At 45.1% G+C, this 15,517-nt stretch overlaps 1 protein-coding gene across 1 annotated transcript in view; it reads left to right on the top strand.

The window, feature by feature from the left end:
* ZFYVE1 (zinc finger FYVE-type containing 1) overlaps positions 1-15,517 on the top strand; it is a 182,213-nt gene that overhangs the window by 148,897 nt on the left and 17,799 nt on the right. Inside the window, exon 8 of the mRNA XM_078659491.1 lies at positions 14,177-14,294. Within this exon, the coding sequence (XP_078515617.1) occupies positions 14,177-14,294 (118 nt within the window). The remainder of the gene's footprint in view (positions 1-14,176; positions 14,295-15,517) is intronic.

The raw sequence follows: 15,517 nt of genomic DNA, 5'->3' as shown, positions 1-15,517 counted from the left end.
TTACTCTCTAACGTGGTAGCTTGGTCGAGCAGTAAGGCAGTATCAGAGGACAGTGTAAAGCATTTGTTGTACCCACTCAGTCAGCAAATGGTCTCAAACATTCAAGAACTGAACTCTAGGCCAATGGTTTTATATCAAGAGATATAGTTGTTTTATTTTAAGAACCAAGAGGTATCAAAATATACTTTTCTCAATATGAGTGACTTTAGGTAATTACTTTGCAAAAAGGCAATAGACATCTTAAACACAATAGCTACAGTGGTTGCAATGGGCAACACAATTTCAGACCCAATTTAACATTGAGCTCAATGGGTTTTTCTAGATAAATGCAGTTGATTACTGTATGGATTACTTTTCTAACCCCAGGACTGGATCCTAAATTCAGTCTCGGTGCCTGTACTGTAAACAGTTAAGTAAAAGCGTTTTGGTTACTGTAGTGATTTTTAAAGAATATAAAGGTATTTTCAAAGTTGACACTTCGAAACTTTTCAGTGAAAACCAAGTGATGTTATCCTATGGGAGGATATTCAAGTCACAGGTAAAGTAGGTTCTCGTTACTTTTGTAATCCAGTACTGGACTCCTAGGTTCAGCACTGAGACCTCTACCTAAGACAGGTAAGTAATTGCGTTTTGGTAGTTGGTACGATTTTTAAAGAATATTTGTAGTTTGCAAAAATCGACACTTAAAAGAAATTTCACAGAAAAACAGTCAATGGTTTCCTATGAAAGAAAATGCAGGTTACTGGTATTGTATTGTATTGTATTGTAATTGCATTTATATAGCGCTTACTACCCCTGACGAGGCGTCGAAGCGCTTTTTCGGCGGGTAGCACGCTACTCCGGGACCCACAGAGGATTAGTGTTGAATTAGTATAGTGAAACATGCAAGTACATTTTAAGTGGTGGATAAGTTAATCAGTTATTTGGATTTGGAATGATAGCAGAAGGATAGAGTAGGACAAAGGTTCGTATTTATCTATCGCTCGCTTGTTGACGCATGCTATTCAGGGAGCCTATAGAGGATTAGTGGTGAATTAATATGGTGAAATATGAGGTAATTTCAGTGGTGGATATTAGTCTGTTACTTGGAGTGAGAAGGATAGCGGATGGATAAAAGGGGAAGAAAGATTTGCATTCATATAGCACTTGTTACCCCTGATGGGCGTTGAAGCGCTTTTCTGGCGAGTAGCACGCCACTCCGGAACCCATAAAGGATTAGTGTTGAAAATTAGTATAGTATAAATATGAAGTAATTTGAGTAGTAGATATGTTATTCAGTTATTTAGGCAGTATATTAGTATAGTTGAATATGGAATTTGAGAAGTGAAACATGTTAGTCTGTTAATTTTTATTGAAAAAAGGATAGTGGAGGGATAAAAGAGTAAAAGATTTTTTTTTTATATATATATTAGTAGTAGGAAGAGGCTTTTGGATGAGTAAAAAGGAGTTTTGGAGGGAAGGAGTCAGAGGGGAGAGTTTAGAAATGTTTGTTTTAGGGGATCGGTGTAGTAAAAAGGTGTCAGATGATGCATGGAGGGGTAGAGCAGGAGAGAGTCTAGAAAAGGTTATTTTGGCGATCATAGTAGTGGTATGGGGTTTGGGATAAATGAGAGAGTGGATGTAGAGGATATATTGATAGATCTATAGGATGCGAGATAGGGTAGTGCATTAGAAGGAGTAGTAGAAAGAAGTTTGAGAGGAGTCTGAAGGTTGGGCTAGAAGATATATTGAGTGAAGTATAGGCTGAGAAATAGGCTAGTGCATTGGAAATGCTAAATTAGAAGAAAGAGATAAGTATATAGATCCATAAGTACATTAAAAATATATAGATACATAAAAAAGTAAGTATATTTAGATTAAATATATTGATAGAGGCACAGGATGAGAGATAGGGTAGTGCATTGGATATGCTTTTTTTCAGGAGAAAAGTAACAGACACACAGATCCAAGTACATGGATGGTACATAGATGTACAATGGAAGTATGTACATGTAGACCAAAAATGATTTTTATTTATTGATGATTATTATTATTATTTTTTTCTTCTCTTAACAACATCATTGTTTTACATGTTTTATAAAGTAATACACAAAGATAGATACATATCTATAGTGAAAACAAATGCTTATATACAGAGGGATATGCTGTAAATTTCTATTTCCGTATGGTACCTATGTGGGGAAGAGCCAGATCTTGAGTAGTTTTCTGAAGATAAGGTGGTTGTCGGTGGATCTTATGTTGGGGGGTAAAGAGTTCCATAGTTTGGCTGCTTGAACAGAGAAGGATGTGCCACCCATTGTTTTTTTCTTGTATGGTGGGATTTTGAGGCGAGATGCTCCTTTAGAGCGTAGGTTCCTTTGTTGAATGTGTTTGGTGATTTTATTCCTGATGAAGAGTGGTCCTACTCCATGTATTGCTTTGTGGGTAATACAAAGCAGCTTGAACGTGGATCTTCTGGCAACCGGTAACCAATGCAGGGCTTTCAAGGCAGGGGAGATGTGGTCTTGTGGTTTGATATGCAGGAGTAGTCTGGCAGCCGAGTTCTGAATCCGTTGTAGTCTTTTCATGGTCGTTAAAGGTGATCCGTGGTAGAGGCTATTGGCGTAATCGAGTTTGGATAGAACAAGGGAGATGGTAGCTTGGACCTTGTGTGGAAATCCCAAATGAGGGAAAATTCGTCGCAGCGTTTTTATAGTAGCAAAGCTTGATCTTGCTAGTTTATTTACTTGGACATTCATCGACAGCTTGGAGTCCATGGTCATTCCGAGGTTTCTTACTTCCTTCGATACTTTAGGCAGTGATCCCAGTTCATCAGGCCATGCGGCAAGCGGGTTGTAATTTTTCCAATCGCCACACGTGAGTATTTCAGTTTTTGAAGCATTCAATTTGAGATGGCTCCAAGTCATCCACTGATCCACGGCTCTGAGACAGCTGAAAATTGGTGATTTTCCAATGTCTTTGGGGCATTCCAGTTGAAGGAGTATTTGCGTGTCATCTGCATAGTTGTAGCACGTGAGGTGAAATTTATTGATCAGTACTGGTAAATACTTCATGTAGATGTTGAAAAGCATGGGCGAGATGATAGAACCTTGAGGGACCCCTGCTTTTGTGGAGTACGGTTTGGACGAGAAAGGTGGGGTGTGGATGACATTAGTTCTGTTTCGAAGGTAGGACGCGATCCAGTCTAGAGCAGTTCCCTCTATGCCGGCTTCATAAAGTCTTTGTTTCAGAGTGTCATGGTCAACCGTGTCAAAGGCTGCTCAGAGGTCCAAGAGGAGTAGCGCAGCAACCCCGTTGCGGTCAACTGTATTCTTTAGGTCATCCCAGATGGCAAGGAGGGAAGATTCAGTGCCTCTTCCCGGACGGAATCCTGTTTGGAAATCTGAAAGTATGTCATTCTCTTCAATGAATTGGGACATCTGGGCGAACGCTGCTCTTTCTATCAGTTTGCCCAGGAAAGGTCCATTTGTAATGGGTCTGTAGTTTTCGGGGTTCAGCGGGTCCAAGTTTGTTTTCTTCAGTAAAGGGCGTATGTATGACTTTTTGAGTTCTTCTGGAAATATTCCAGTAGTTAAGGAATCGTTGTTGATTCTTCTTACTGGAATGGCAGCAGACGTTGATAAAAGAATTGTCTTGAAAGTTTGTGGCGGACAGGGGTCAGAAGGGCTGCCGGCAGGCCTGCTTGCTTTGACCAGGTCCATAAATTCATCGTGTGAGATGTGTTGGAAGGAACGGAGAGGCTTGATTAGAGCATTCTTGGATAGTTGTTTTGAACAAGGGTTAGTGCTGGTGCTTTGTTTCTGTTGTAAGTACGAGTCCAACGTGTCTGCTTTGTCCTTGTAATGATTTGCCAGTTTGTCTGTGAAATCTTGAGTAACAGGATGAGTTCCTTCTAGGCAATTTGGTTTTCGAAATTCATTGAGTATTTTATAGAATTCTTTATTTGCACATTTAGCGTTTTGAATTCTGTCTGAATAGTACCTTTTTTTTAGCTTTTTTGATAGCAGACTTATATAATCTGTTAATTTTTTGTAGGTGAAGTTTGTCTTGTTTGGCGTTTGTTTTGAGCCAGGTACGTTGCAGCTTTCTAATTTGTTGTTTTATGTTTTTTATTTCTATGTTTCTCCAAGGCGCTTTTTTCCTTTTGTTCTGTTGTGTGGTTTTGAGTGGTATCAGGATGTCAAAAGCTTCCTGTAGCCACTCGTATAGATTCTGAACAGAATTTATGGTTTCCAGATTTATACTGGATGTTAGTTGTGTTTCCAAGTGTTCCAAATTGAGTTTGTTCCACGGCCGATAGGTGGATGGATGTAAGGTAGTTTTAGGTGAGTTGCTTAGTGTTGTTTTATGTTGGAAAGCAAGCAAGTGGTGGTCTGACCATCTGACTGGAGTTATAGTTTGAAAGGTAACTAGTTCAGTATTAGCAAAAATGACATCTAGGATATGTCCAGCGATGTGTGTCGGATTGGGGACAATCTGATGCAGGTTCAATGCGTCTAGGCCAGTGATTATTGTTTTCGGATGGGTCATATTGGTTTTATCAAACCAAATGTTAAGGTCACCCAGAATGCACAGGTTGGAGTGTATTGTTATCAGATTTGAAACTGTGTCTAGAAGTGCGTCTGGGAATGTTGCCTTGCTAGGTGGAGGTCTGTAAAGGAGCAGGAAGTTACAGGTGGAAGACGGTGTAGGATTGCATCTTGTTAGAAGAGCCTCACAATTCTTTATGGAGATGTTGTCAATTTTAGTGATATTTATTGTTTGCCTGAATACAACAGCTAGACCACCTCCTTTTTTGGCTATACGATTTTGGGTGATTATTTGATAGCCTAGAGGAATGGCTTCATGCAGGACTGGAGCCATATCCTCTCCCAACCATGATTCGGTTATGAATAGTATGTCTGGTTTTGCATCGGTGAGAAGGTCGTAGATGTGATGCTTGTTTTTAGAGAGGGATCGAGCATTTATTAGTAGACAGTGTAGATAGTGGCCTTTTGTGATAGTGGGACTTTGTTTTGTAGGAGAGTGATCAGTATTGTGTGGGTGTGTAGCAGGTGTGTTTTTAGTGCTGGTATTAGCTGTAATAGGATAGCAATCGTGTAGCTGTTCTGTATCGTGTTCCTCATCCAGAATGCTAAGAAGGCATTTTGATGGGTCTGCATGTGTATGTGTTGGAGATGGTGTTTGAGAATGAGTTGGAGTGCTCTGTTGCTTTTGTGGTGTAACATTGTTGTGCGGTAGACTTGGGGAAGCAAAGTTGTGAGGTGTGGCATGTTGCTTATATTTTTTGCGTATGTTGAAGGTGGAAGGTGTATGAGTCAGGGGAGGTGGTGCAGCATGTGGGTCATGTCGTAATGTTTTAAATTGTCCAATGGATGAGAGGCGGTTAGAAGAGAGGTGCTGTATTGCTGTATCTGTGTTAGGTGTGGTGGAAGAGTGAAAGCTTGGCATTGGAGTTTGTTCCTTTGTGTGGTTTGAAAGGTGGGTATATGTATGTATTTTGTGATGGTAAGTATTATGAGGTGTTGCGCTCTGAAGATCTTGTTGTGCTGGTGTGTGTGATATGTTTCGCTTTTGAGGTGTGGTGAAAAGGGGTGCTGATGTATATGTTTCATGCACCTGATTTGGTTGTGTAGTATTGTTTGTGAGAGGAGGGTGTGACGTAGAGGGGGTGGTGATGTGTTTATGTGTAAAGTGTATGTTGTGTGTAGGAGTGAATGAAGTAGAGGCGAGAGTGTTTATCTTAGCCTGGTTTGTTTCAAGAGTTACAAAGTGAGGTGGTGTGCAGTGTGTGTGTTGTGTGTTAGTGTTATTATGGTAGAAGGGAGAGGAGGGTGTTTGTTGGACAACTGATGGAAGAATCATTATATATTTGTTAGTGATAAAAGGTGGACTGTTAGGTGTAATTACAGCAGGGAGAGTGTGTCTGAGTGGGATGTAGTTATTTATGGTGTTGATTGGCGTTGTGTTAGTGATGAGTGTATTGGTTAGTGGTATCGGATAGAGTTGTGTACTGTTTGTGGGTGATGGTGGATATGTGTGGTAGTTGGGATAGTAGGGTGTGTAGATGTGGTTTGGTTGGGTTTGTAGTGCATGCTGGTACATTAATCTGTGCATTGCGTTGTGCGTGGTGTACATTTGGTGTGAGTGTATTGCTCTATTTGTCGTTGTGGATGGTATGGGCTGGGTATTGTTAAATGAGAATAAGGGCAGCATTTCTGGCCCTAGTCCCGGCCAGGCTCGAACAGGCCCAAACAGGCAACTACCCTTGTCCTCTCTGCCCTTAACAGGCCCAAACAGGCAACTACCCTTGTCCTCTCTGCCCTTAACAGGCCCAAACAGGCAACTACCCTTGTCCTCTACACCCTTAGCCTCGACGCCCGGGCTGAGATGCCCTAAGCCTGGCCTTTTTTGTAGCCCTAGTAATCAGGTGACCCCTTCAGCCAATGGGAACCCTAGCCCTAACACTATCCAATCACAACACTAGCCCTAGCATCTAGAACCAATAGGAGACCAGGACCTTGCAGCCAATCTTAACCCTAGTCCAAGTATCCATTCATTTCAAAAACCCTGATCTCTACGTCCAATAAAGGCCCTCGCCCCATCAGTAGTCCCAACCCAAGTCAAAGCAGCCACTGGTACAGGTAGCCCTAGTCCCTACTTCCAATAGAAAGCCTAACCCTACTCTTAGTCCCACAACTGGTCCAACAACCAATCACACCAGAAACCCTAATCACTACTTCCAATTAAAGCTCTAACCCTAGCCCTAGTCCCAACCCTGCAATGATAGAATCACAGACCGAGAAACCAATCAGAACCCTCAAATACCCAACCAATGAGGACATTAACCCTAACCCAATAGAAATACCTGGTACAACCACCAATCAGTGTACACATGTGCCAACCACTAGCACACCATATAAGGTCCCAGCAACCTCAGACAAGGTTTGCTGGCCAGGGAGTTGGAAGCTGTTTGCTCCTGTTCAGAATCTCCTAGGAGACAGACAGGCTCAATCCACAAATTTGGACTTCAGCAGGTAAAGGCTTCACTAACTCGAAATCTAACAATACTGATTGAATAAAGCTTTACTCCCCCTGCTGGCCAAAAAAAAACGAAGTGCACAGGCCCCAGTAAATACAGTTTCAACAGCTCACAGAAGCACCCTCTGATGTAGAAAATCCCTGTTGCTGGGAGGGGGGGAGGAGGGAGGCAGGGGGGCTGGCCTCACTGGCTTGTGAACACAAAATGGAGGCTGGGGGTGCACTGTTTGAGCACACAGGCCTAAGCACAGAGCAAAGGAGAAATTTGGAGGGAAAACTGATTTGTCACCAAGGAATTAGAGGGGCAAACTACAGAGGTTGGACTGCAAATCCCACAATTCAACACACTAAATGAAGGCAATCATGGGCAGGGAAAACCACACATTTAAAACACAACACAGGTGATAAAATATGCAATTACAGGCAGGCTAAATCTACAAATTTTAAACTGTAACAACCACAGGCATAGACAGTAAGCACAGAAAGTGAAAATCGTTTTTTAAACAGCTTTTTGTCTTGGGAAGAGACAGCACTAGTCTGTCTCCTTACCACTTCCTGGACTCTGCTCACTACAATCTGGGCCACATGTAGGCTGCAACTCACAAGATGGAGGAGAATGATTTGGGGGTGCACCCAGCAAGGCCTTAGGGGCCTGGGCTGGTGTGAGGGGAGGGCTCAGACTTGCCTGGTAGCTGAATAGCCAATGGTCTGCTGGCCTGGGGGCGGGGTTTGGGGAGCTGCTTGCTCCTGTTCAGAATCTCCTAGGAGACAGACAGGCTCAATCCACAAATTTGGACTTCAGCAGGTAAAGGCTTCACTAACTCGAAATCTAACAATACTGATTGAATAAAGCTTTACTCCCCCTGCTGGCCAAAAAACGAAGTTCACAGGCCCCAGTAAATACAGTTTCAACAGCTCACAGAAGCACCCTCTGATGTAGAAAATCCCTGTTGCTGGGAGGGGGGGAGGGGGGAGGCAGGGGGGCTGGTAAGTACAGTTACGATTACTTTTGCGGTTCAGTACTGAGCTGAATGGTACAGTACTGGCTTCTCCCTTGATCACAGGTGAGTAATTCGGAATTCGTTATTCGGCTGATTTTAGATGAATATTTTAAAGTTTCAAAACTCCACACTTAAGATGAAATTTCAAGTGAGACCAGTCAATGTTAACCTATGGAAGGAAAATTAGTTGTCTTCTTTTAGGTAAGTACTCGACTGGTGGAGTTAAGGTTCTGGGCATAGACTCAGGGGTCTCCCAGGGTCGGAAAGGTACAGTTGTTACACCCTCAGCAGCACAGGGACAGCCGGGTGCAGAGAGAGTAGGCCCAATGCAATCCAATGGAGGGTAAGGGGCCTTTGGTTGGTGGCTGCAAGCAAGCAGGCCATGCGGCTGTGGGAGCTGAGCTCCTGGTCACTTACTCGGGGCAAGTGGGGAAGTAGAGTAGGGTAGTAGTTGCACTTCCAGCGGCACTCAGGGGGCAGGGTGCTTTTGAGCAGTAGGGTGCTCAATGTTATCCAATGGGAAAGTTCAAAAGTGAACATAAGGCTGCAGGCTCGGGGACGGAGATTCTTCAGGTGCGACCACCACTTCGAGAGGTAAGTTGGTATCTCGGAGAAGAGGTTGGTACCCCAAAGGAAGGCACAGGGGGCCGTGAGGCGCCGGGTGCAGGGGTGTCTTTTGGCGTTGTGAAATCTTACCCTCAGGCGGTTGCGGTTGGAGGGGTCCCTGGTTCTGAGGCTGCAGGCGTAGTCTGGTTCGTCGAGGAGGGTCTTTGGGCACTGGACTTTGGGTCCCAGTCGCCGGGAGGACGTCTTCGTGGTCTTTGTTCACTCCGGCACAGGCCGAGCTCGACGGGTGCAGAGTGGGCTGGATTCGCGGTTCCTGGCTGGCACCAGGGGTATTGCTGTTTAAGCAGAATCACTGCTCGTGGGAGTCCAGTCTTTTGGAAGGTTCAAGGCAGGCAGGTCCTCCGGGGTTTTCGAGGTTGCTGTCCGCAGGAGACGCCGGAGTTTCGCAGGAGCAGGTTAAAGGATCAACAGGCCTCTAGGGTTCTGGGGCCAAGTCAGTGGGTGTCGTCCTCTTGTTAGCAGCTGCATGGCAGGTCTTCTTGTTTCTTGTTCTTCTTCTTGTTTCAATCTGGATCTAAGGAAGGAAGGTTCAGGGTGCCTCTAAATACTGAATTTAGGGGCGTTACAGGTAGGGTGAGGGCAGGGACCAATAGGTCCATATCCTGGGGTGGGTACACCCCCTAACCTGCTCCTCTCTTATGGGTGGGGGGCAGGAGCCTAGTGAGTGGGTAGGGCTCCCCATCCTCAAGATCGCCGTAGCCCGGGGTCGTGCTTCACCTCGCCTCTCCCACCTAAGGGGTGGAGTTTGCACAGGCTGGCACACCCCCTTTCCTGACGTAGGGTTTCCTGCCGGTCTTCCCGCCCAGAGTGGGGGTCAGAGCTTGTGGGGGCTAGTTGCTGAGTACCGCAAGTGGTCTGGAGAAGCTCACAAAGGCGGAATGCCTTTGAAGCTTCCCCTGCCCAACCTGGGGGAGGAGGCTGGATACCTCGTCCCAGGATGTGCATTGTTGCCGGCCCACGAGAGCGGGGGCATGTCTGCTGTGTGGCTGCCTAGGCAGCCTCTTAGACAAGATGTGGATTGTAGGTTAGGTTTCAGGGGGCATCTCTAAGATTCCCTCTGTAGTGCATTTTACATTAAATCCCACACTGGCATCAGTGTGGGTTAAATGTGCTGAGAAGTTTGATATCAAACTTGTCAGTCTTCAGTGTAGCCATTATGGTGCTGTGGAGTTCGTAATGACAACCTCCCAGCACCATATACTCATAATGTCATCACTGCACTTAGTGCCCAGGAATGGCCCTGGGTACTGTAGGGACACAGGGCTCATGCACCTATGCCCACACCACTGGCGTAGGGCACCCAGCTATAGGGATGGCTGATGTATGCCAGGGTAGTGGATGTGTGGGCATGGCACACAGGGATGTGTGCCATGTCGACTCTTTGTTTAGTTCTGCACCAGGACACTCAGTCTGCAAAGGCAGTGTGTGTGTGTGTGTGTCAGGGTACAGGGTCCCTAAGGGTGGCACAATAAGTGCTGCAGCCCTTAGGGGTCTTCTCTGGTCACAATGCCCTGGGTACCTAGGGTACCATTTACCAGGGGCTGACATGTGGCCAGAGATGCCAATTGGGTTTAGGCTTTAGTACAGTTTTTAGGGAAGGAACACAGGCCATGGGGACCCGATTGGCAGGGACCCAGGGCACACCAAGGAAAAGTGCATCAGGTTTCAGGCAAAAAGTGGGGAGTTACTGCAACAGAAACCCACTTCCTTACACAAGGCAACTGTTAGGGCCATTTTAGGAGCAGCAAGAGCACCTACAGAGATAGATCACAAGTTTCCCATGTTAAATGTAGGTCACTCATCTGTTCCTCCTTTTAGGTCGAAACCTGCCAGACAGCAGTCAAGTTTGCTAAAGACATCTTGGGGACATTCAGAAAGCTTCCCTGGGAATGCATTCCACTCATTGCGTACCATTGGCTTTGCGACTTGTGGCTCACAATTGCTTGGTTTCTATTTGATGGCTTTTTTTTTTGTCTTTCCAGCTTGAGTTGGTCCTTTCCTTGACCCATGTTTTGTTTACTGTATCCTTCCACCAGTGTTCGATTTCTGTAAACAGGCCTTCAAATCTTGTTCTTATCTTGCAACATTTACTGTGCATTCAAAGGCAGAGGTTAAATGCCAGGCTTAGTCTTTCGAAGAAGCTTGGTGTTTACCTTTCTTTCTCTGACTTCAAAGTGAGAGGATTTATGTGACAATCATGCCAACTAATGGAATGAGCTTGAGGAAGGCTGTAGGATATGATTTTTGTCCAGCACACAACAAATTTTAAATGTCTGTAAAGGAACTGTGCAGATATTTAAGAATATATCAAAATTAGGCAGGCACAAAAACATCGTTTTTGGTACATCTGAAGTGTGGTGGAAACAATTTTTTTAATACAATCAAAGAAAATCAATACTCTAAGTGATGATATTTCCATACATTGTCGTTTGTTCACTGTATACTTTTATCAGTAAAACTGTATGTCTTTGCAAATGTGACTGCCATTTCAATTAAAGATGTGTTGTCTGTAATGGCAGTGCACTACTACACCATGCTTACTCCACTTTATGCCACTCTCATCTACACCACTACAGGCCAGTGAACTCCTCTCTGCACCACTACACTCACTTCCTCTGCACGCCTCTCCAAGCTCCTTTAGTACCATTCTACTCTACTTTACTCTTCACCACTGCTCTCTATACCACTCCACTGTACTCTGCACCACTCCACTCTGCAACACTGCACTCTCCACCAATGCACTCTACACTAATCCATTCTACACTACTCTAATCTACTCTGTACTCTACTCTGCACCACTCCACTCTGCTCCATTTTACTCTAGTCTGAAACAATCTACTCTATGCCACTGCTCTCTGCACCCTGCATTCTTCTCCACTCTGCCTCAGTCCAAAGCCACTTCAATCTACTTTGCACCACTCTACTCAACAGCACTCTACTCTGCACCACTCTACTCCACAGCACTCTACGCCACTCTAGTTTACTCTTCATTCTCCTCCATTCTACGCCACTTCACTCTACTCTGCCACTGCAGTCTATGCTGCACCACTTCACTCGACCCTGCACCACTCTCCTCTACGCCATTTCGCTCTACTCTGAAACAATCTACTGCACTCTACTCTACTCTGCCACTTCACTCTACACAACGCCACTCAACTGTAAACAATGCTATTCTGCTCTGTCACTCCATTCTACCCTGTGCCACTCTACTGTACCCTGCGCCACTGCACTCTAAGCCAACACACTCTACACCACTGCACTCACAGCCAATACACTTTATGCCACTGCACTCTAATCCAATCTTCTCTACGCCACAATACTCTACAACACTCTACTCTATGCCACTGCATTCATCGCCACTCTGTTCTATTCTGCACCACTACACTGTACGCCACCACTCTTTATGCACCTCTACTCTAAGCCACTGCACTCTACACCACTCTACATCACTGACCTCTACGACCCTCTACTCTGCAACACTGAAGTCTCTGCCACTGAACTGTATGGTACTCTGCTCTGCACCACTGGATTCTATGCCACTGCACTCTACTCCATTCTACTTTGCATCACTCCACTATACGCAACTTCACTCTGTGCCAATCCACTCTATACTACTCTAATTTACGCTGCACCACTGCACTCTGGAACTTGACTCTATGCCATTTAACTGAATGCCACTGTACTCTGTCACTCTACTCTATGCCACAACACTCTACCCTGAAACACTCCGCTCTACCCTGCACCACTCCACTCCACACCACTTCACTCTGCTCTGAAATAATCTACTCCACTCCACTCTGCACCCCTCTCCTCTGAGCCACTCTACTCTTATCCACTCTACTCTAAACCACTGCACTCTATGCCAGTGCAATCCACTACTTTACTTAAAACCAATGCACTCTACGTCAATCTACTCTTCTCCACTTCACTCTACACCACTATACTCTGCACCACTCTGCTCTGCTGCACTCTATTCCACTCCACTCTAAACCACTCCACTCCACTCTACCCCACTGCAGTCCACACCATTGCACTCTGATACTGCACTCCACATCACTCTATTCTACACTGCACCACTGTACTCTGCCACTGCTCTCGTAGTCTGCTCTGTTCTGCACCACTCTACCCCTCTCTACTCTACACCTCTGCAATCTGACACTCTGCAAGACTGCACTCTCTGCCACTGAACTCTACGCTACTGTACTCTGCACCACTGCACTCTACTCTTCACTCTGCTCCACTGCAATCTACACTAGTCCACTCGACACCACTGTAATCTACTCTGTATCACTCATCTCTATGCCACTCTACCCCACACCACTGTACTCTACCCTGCCCCACTCCAATCTATGCCAGGGCACTCTACACCACTCTAGTCTGCATCACTGCACTCTACGCCACTGCAGTCTTTGCTGTGCCATTACTCTGTGCCTCTCTACTCAATTCTTCACCACTGTATTCTACGCCACTGCAATCTATTCTAAACCAGTGCCTCGGTCACTGCTCTCTACGCCAATTCACTTTACACCACTTTACTCAAAACCAATGCACTGTATGCCACTGTACTCTACGCTAATCTACTCTGGACCACTGTACTCTACACCACTTCACTCTAGGCCACTTTACTCTACTCTAGGACATTACACTCCTTTACACTCCATTCTATGACACTACTCCATTAAACTGTACTCCTCTACATGCCACTTCACTCTACAACACCCTGTGCCACTCTGCGATGCCCCAGGCAACACCCTCTACGCCACTCCATGCTCCTACATTACACTGGTGTCTAAAACCCACTACTCCACTCTATGCCACTCCACAATAATCTATGCCACTCCACTGTACGATAGTCAGTCCTCCATTCTATGCCATTCCACTCTGACAATCTACTCCACACAACTCCTTCTACACCACTGTTACTTTACTCCACTCTACACCACCCCACTCTGCATTATGCCTCTCCATTCTATGTCACTCCATTCTGCTCCCTTCCACTCTGACACTCTGCTCCCTCCTCGACACTCCACGCCATGCCACTCTGCAACACTCCATGCCACGCCACTCTATGCACTGTATGAAACTAAGCCACACCACTCTTCACCACGCCACTCTGAGACTCTATGCCACGCATCTCTCCTTTATGCCGTTAACTTTTAGCCATGCTGAACTGCAGTCATGCTGTTGTACAACATGGCTAAAACACATTGGCACAGCTAACAGCTCTTGCATAGGCAAGACCTGTTGGCTTTGCCAATCCTTGTTCGACTATGTGTGCTAGAATGCAAAGAAAAAAGGACAAAGTGTATCTGACAGAGGCAGCCTGTGATCGCTGAGATATCTGTTTCTTGAGCCCAAAAAATCTATTCCTGAGCACTAAGCATGGTGTTTCATTAGACTGAACAGCAGAGTGTGCCTCCCCGTGGGATGTGACAGCCAGTTTAACACTCCTTACTGTACCTCTCATGTAAATTGCCTTCTGATTGCCATTTATCACAATTTTTCAGATATGTGATTGAGTGCCCCACCTGTGGAGTCATCTATCGAAGCCGACAGTACTGGTTTGGTAACCAGGATCCGGTGGACACTGTGGTGAGGACAGAAATTGTCCACGTCTGGCCAGGAGTGAGTAATTCATCTTCAGTTTGGTTGTTTAACGTGATATATTTTGACTAACGTTTGCTGTGACTATTGATCCTGTTGAATAAGTGGCCCTGATACATGGGTGTTGATCGCACACACCCCAGAGTTGATGATGCAGTGCTTCCGTTACCTCAGAGGGACAGATTTCAAGGGTATCCAGAGTTTAATCCCTTGAAGAATAAGGAATCACCTAGAGGAATCCGTAATTCCAGGTTAATTTGACCCTGGCCATTTCTCTTTCTCCCCCTCAGTTTCCCTCAAAGTTTTCGGCTACTATTAAATCTCTGGGGGGAATATGAGAGGTGCGCTGTAACTTCATGGACCTCACAGTTCCTGATGGGTCCTGTGAAGGGGTTATCAGCCTCACTGGTCATTTATGTCATGGTTTTATCGAGCACAGAAATCCTGTTGAATATGTCCTGGCACTGGGAAGCAGCTGCAAATGCATTACAGAAAATGAATAGTGGAACTATCCGGGTTTAAGAAGCTTTCTGAAGGTCAGGTGTCTGGGAGTCAATCTGAAAGTTATAAGCAGAACGTTCCACAGTTTAGCTTTAAGGTAAATAAACAACAATCCTGGTAAACTTTCCTGATCTTAAAAATGTTTAATTCATTGCAAGCCTCTGATTATGAGAACCTAAATAAAGAAAGGAAGAACTCCCTTCAATCCTCTATGTACCTGCCTTGCAGCAATTTACCACGTTTTCACCCTTAAAATCCTGTATGCCTTTGAGGTTAGAGAAGCCTTGGTTGATCCTCAAAAACAAGCCTTCTTAAGGATAACACTGCCTTTTCAGCCCTGCCAAGTGCCACGCATCGTGGATTAGGGAAACGCATTTTAATGCCTATTCTCGAATCGTCACCATGGCATTAAATTTCATGCATTTAGTGCCCTTAATTGGTCAAGGCGTGCAGCTCCTGTGTGTGCGAACGTTCAGTGCACAAAACTGATTCTCTCTGACTTCTCCCCCTCCGTCATCCCTTTACTCATCCCATACCTCCTCTTACTGCTCTGATCCCCACCCCAAAAAAGCACTTTCTAGACCCTTCCCTCTTCTATCCCTCCACTATCCTTTACAATCCAACTAACACACTCACATGTTCACCGCTCAAATTAATTTTATATTTCCCTATATTAATTCTCCACTAATCCTCTTTGGATTCCGGAGTAGCGTGCTACTTGCTGAAAAGTGCTTTGACGCCTT

This window comes from Lissotriton helveticus, chromosome 9 (assembly GCF_964261635.1).
Source record: "Lissotriton helveticus chromosome 9, aLisHel1.1, whole genome shotgun sequence".
Lineage (NCBI taxonomy): Eukaryota > Metazoa > Chordata > Amphibia > Caudata > Salamandridae > Lissotriton > Lissotriton helveticus.
This window is presented reverse-complemented; position numbering and strand designations above follow the sequence as displayed.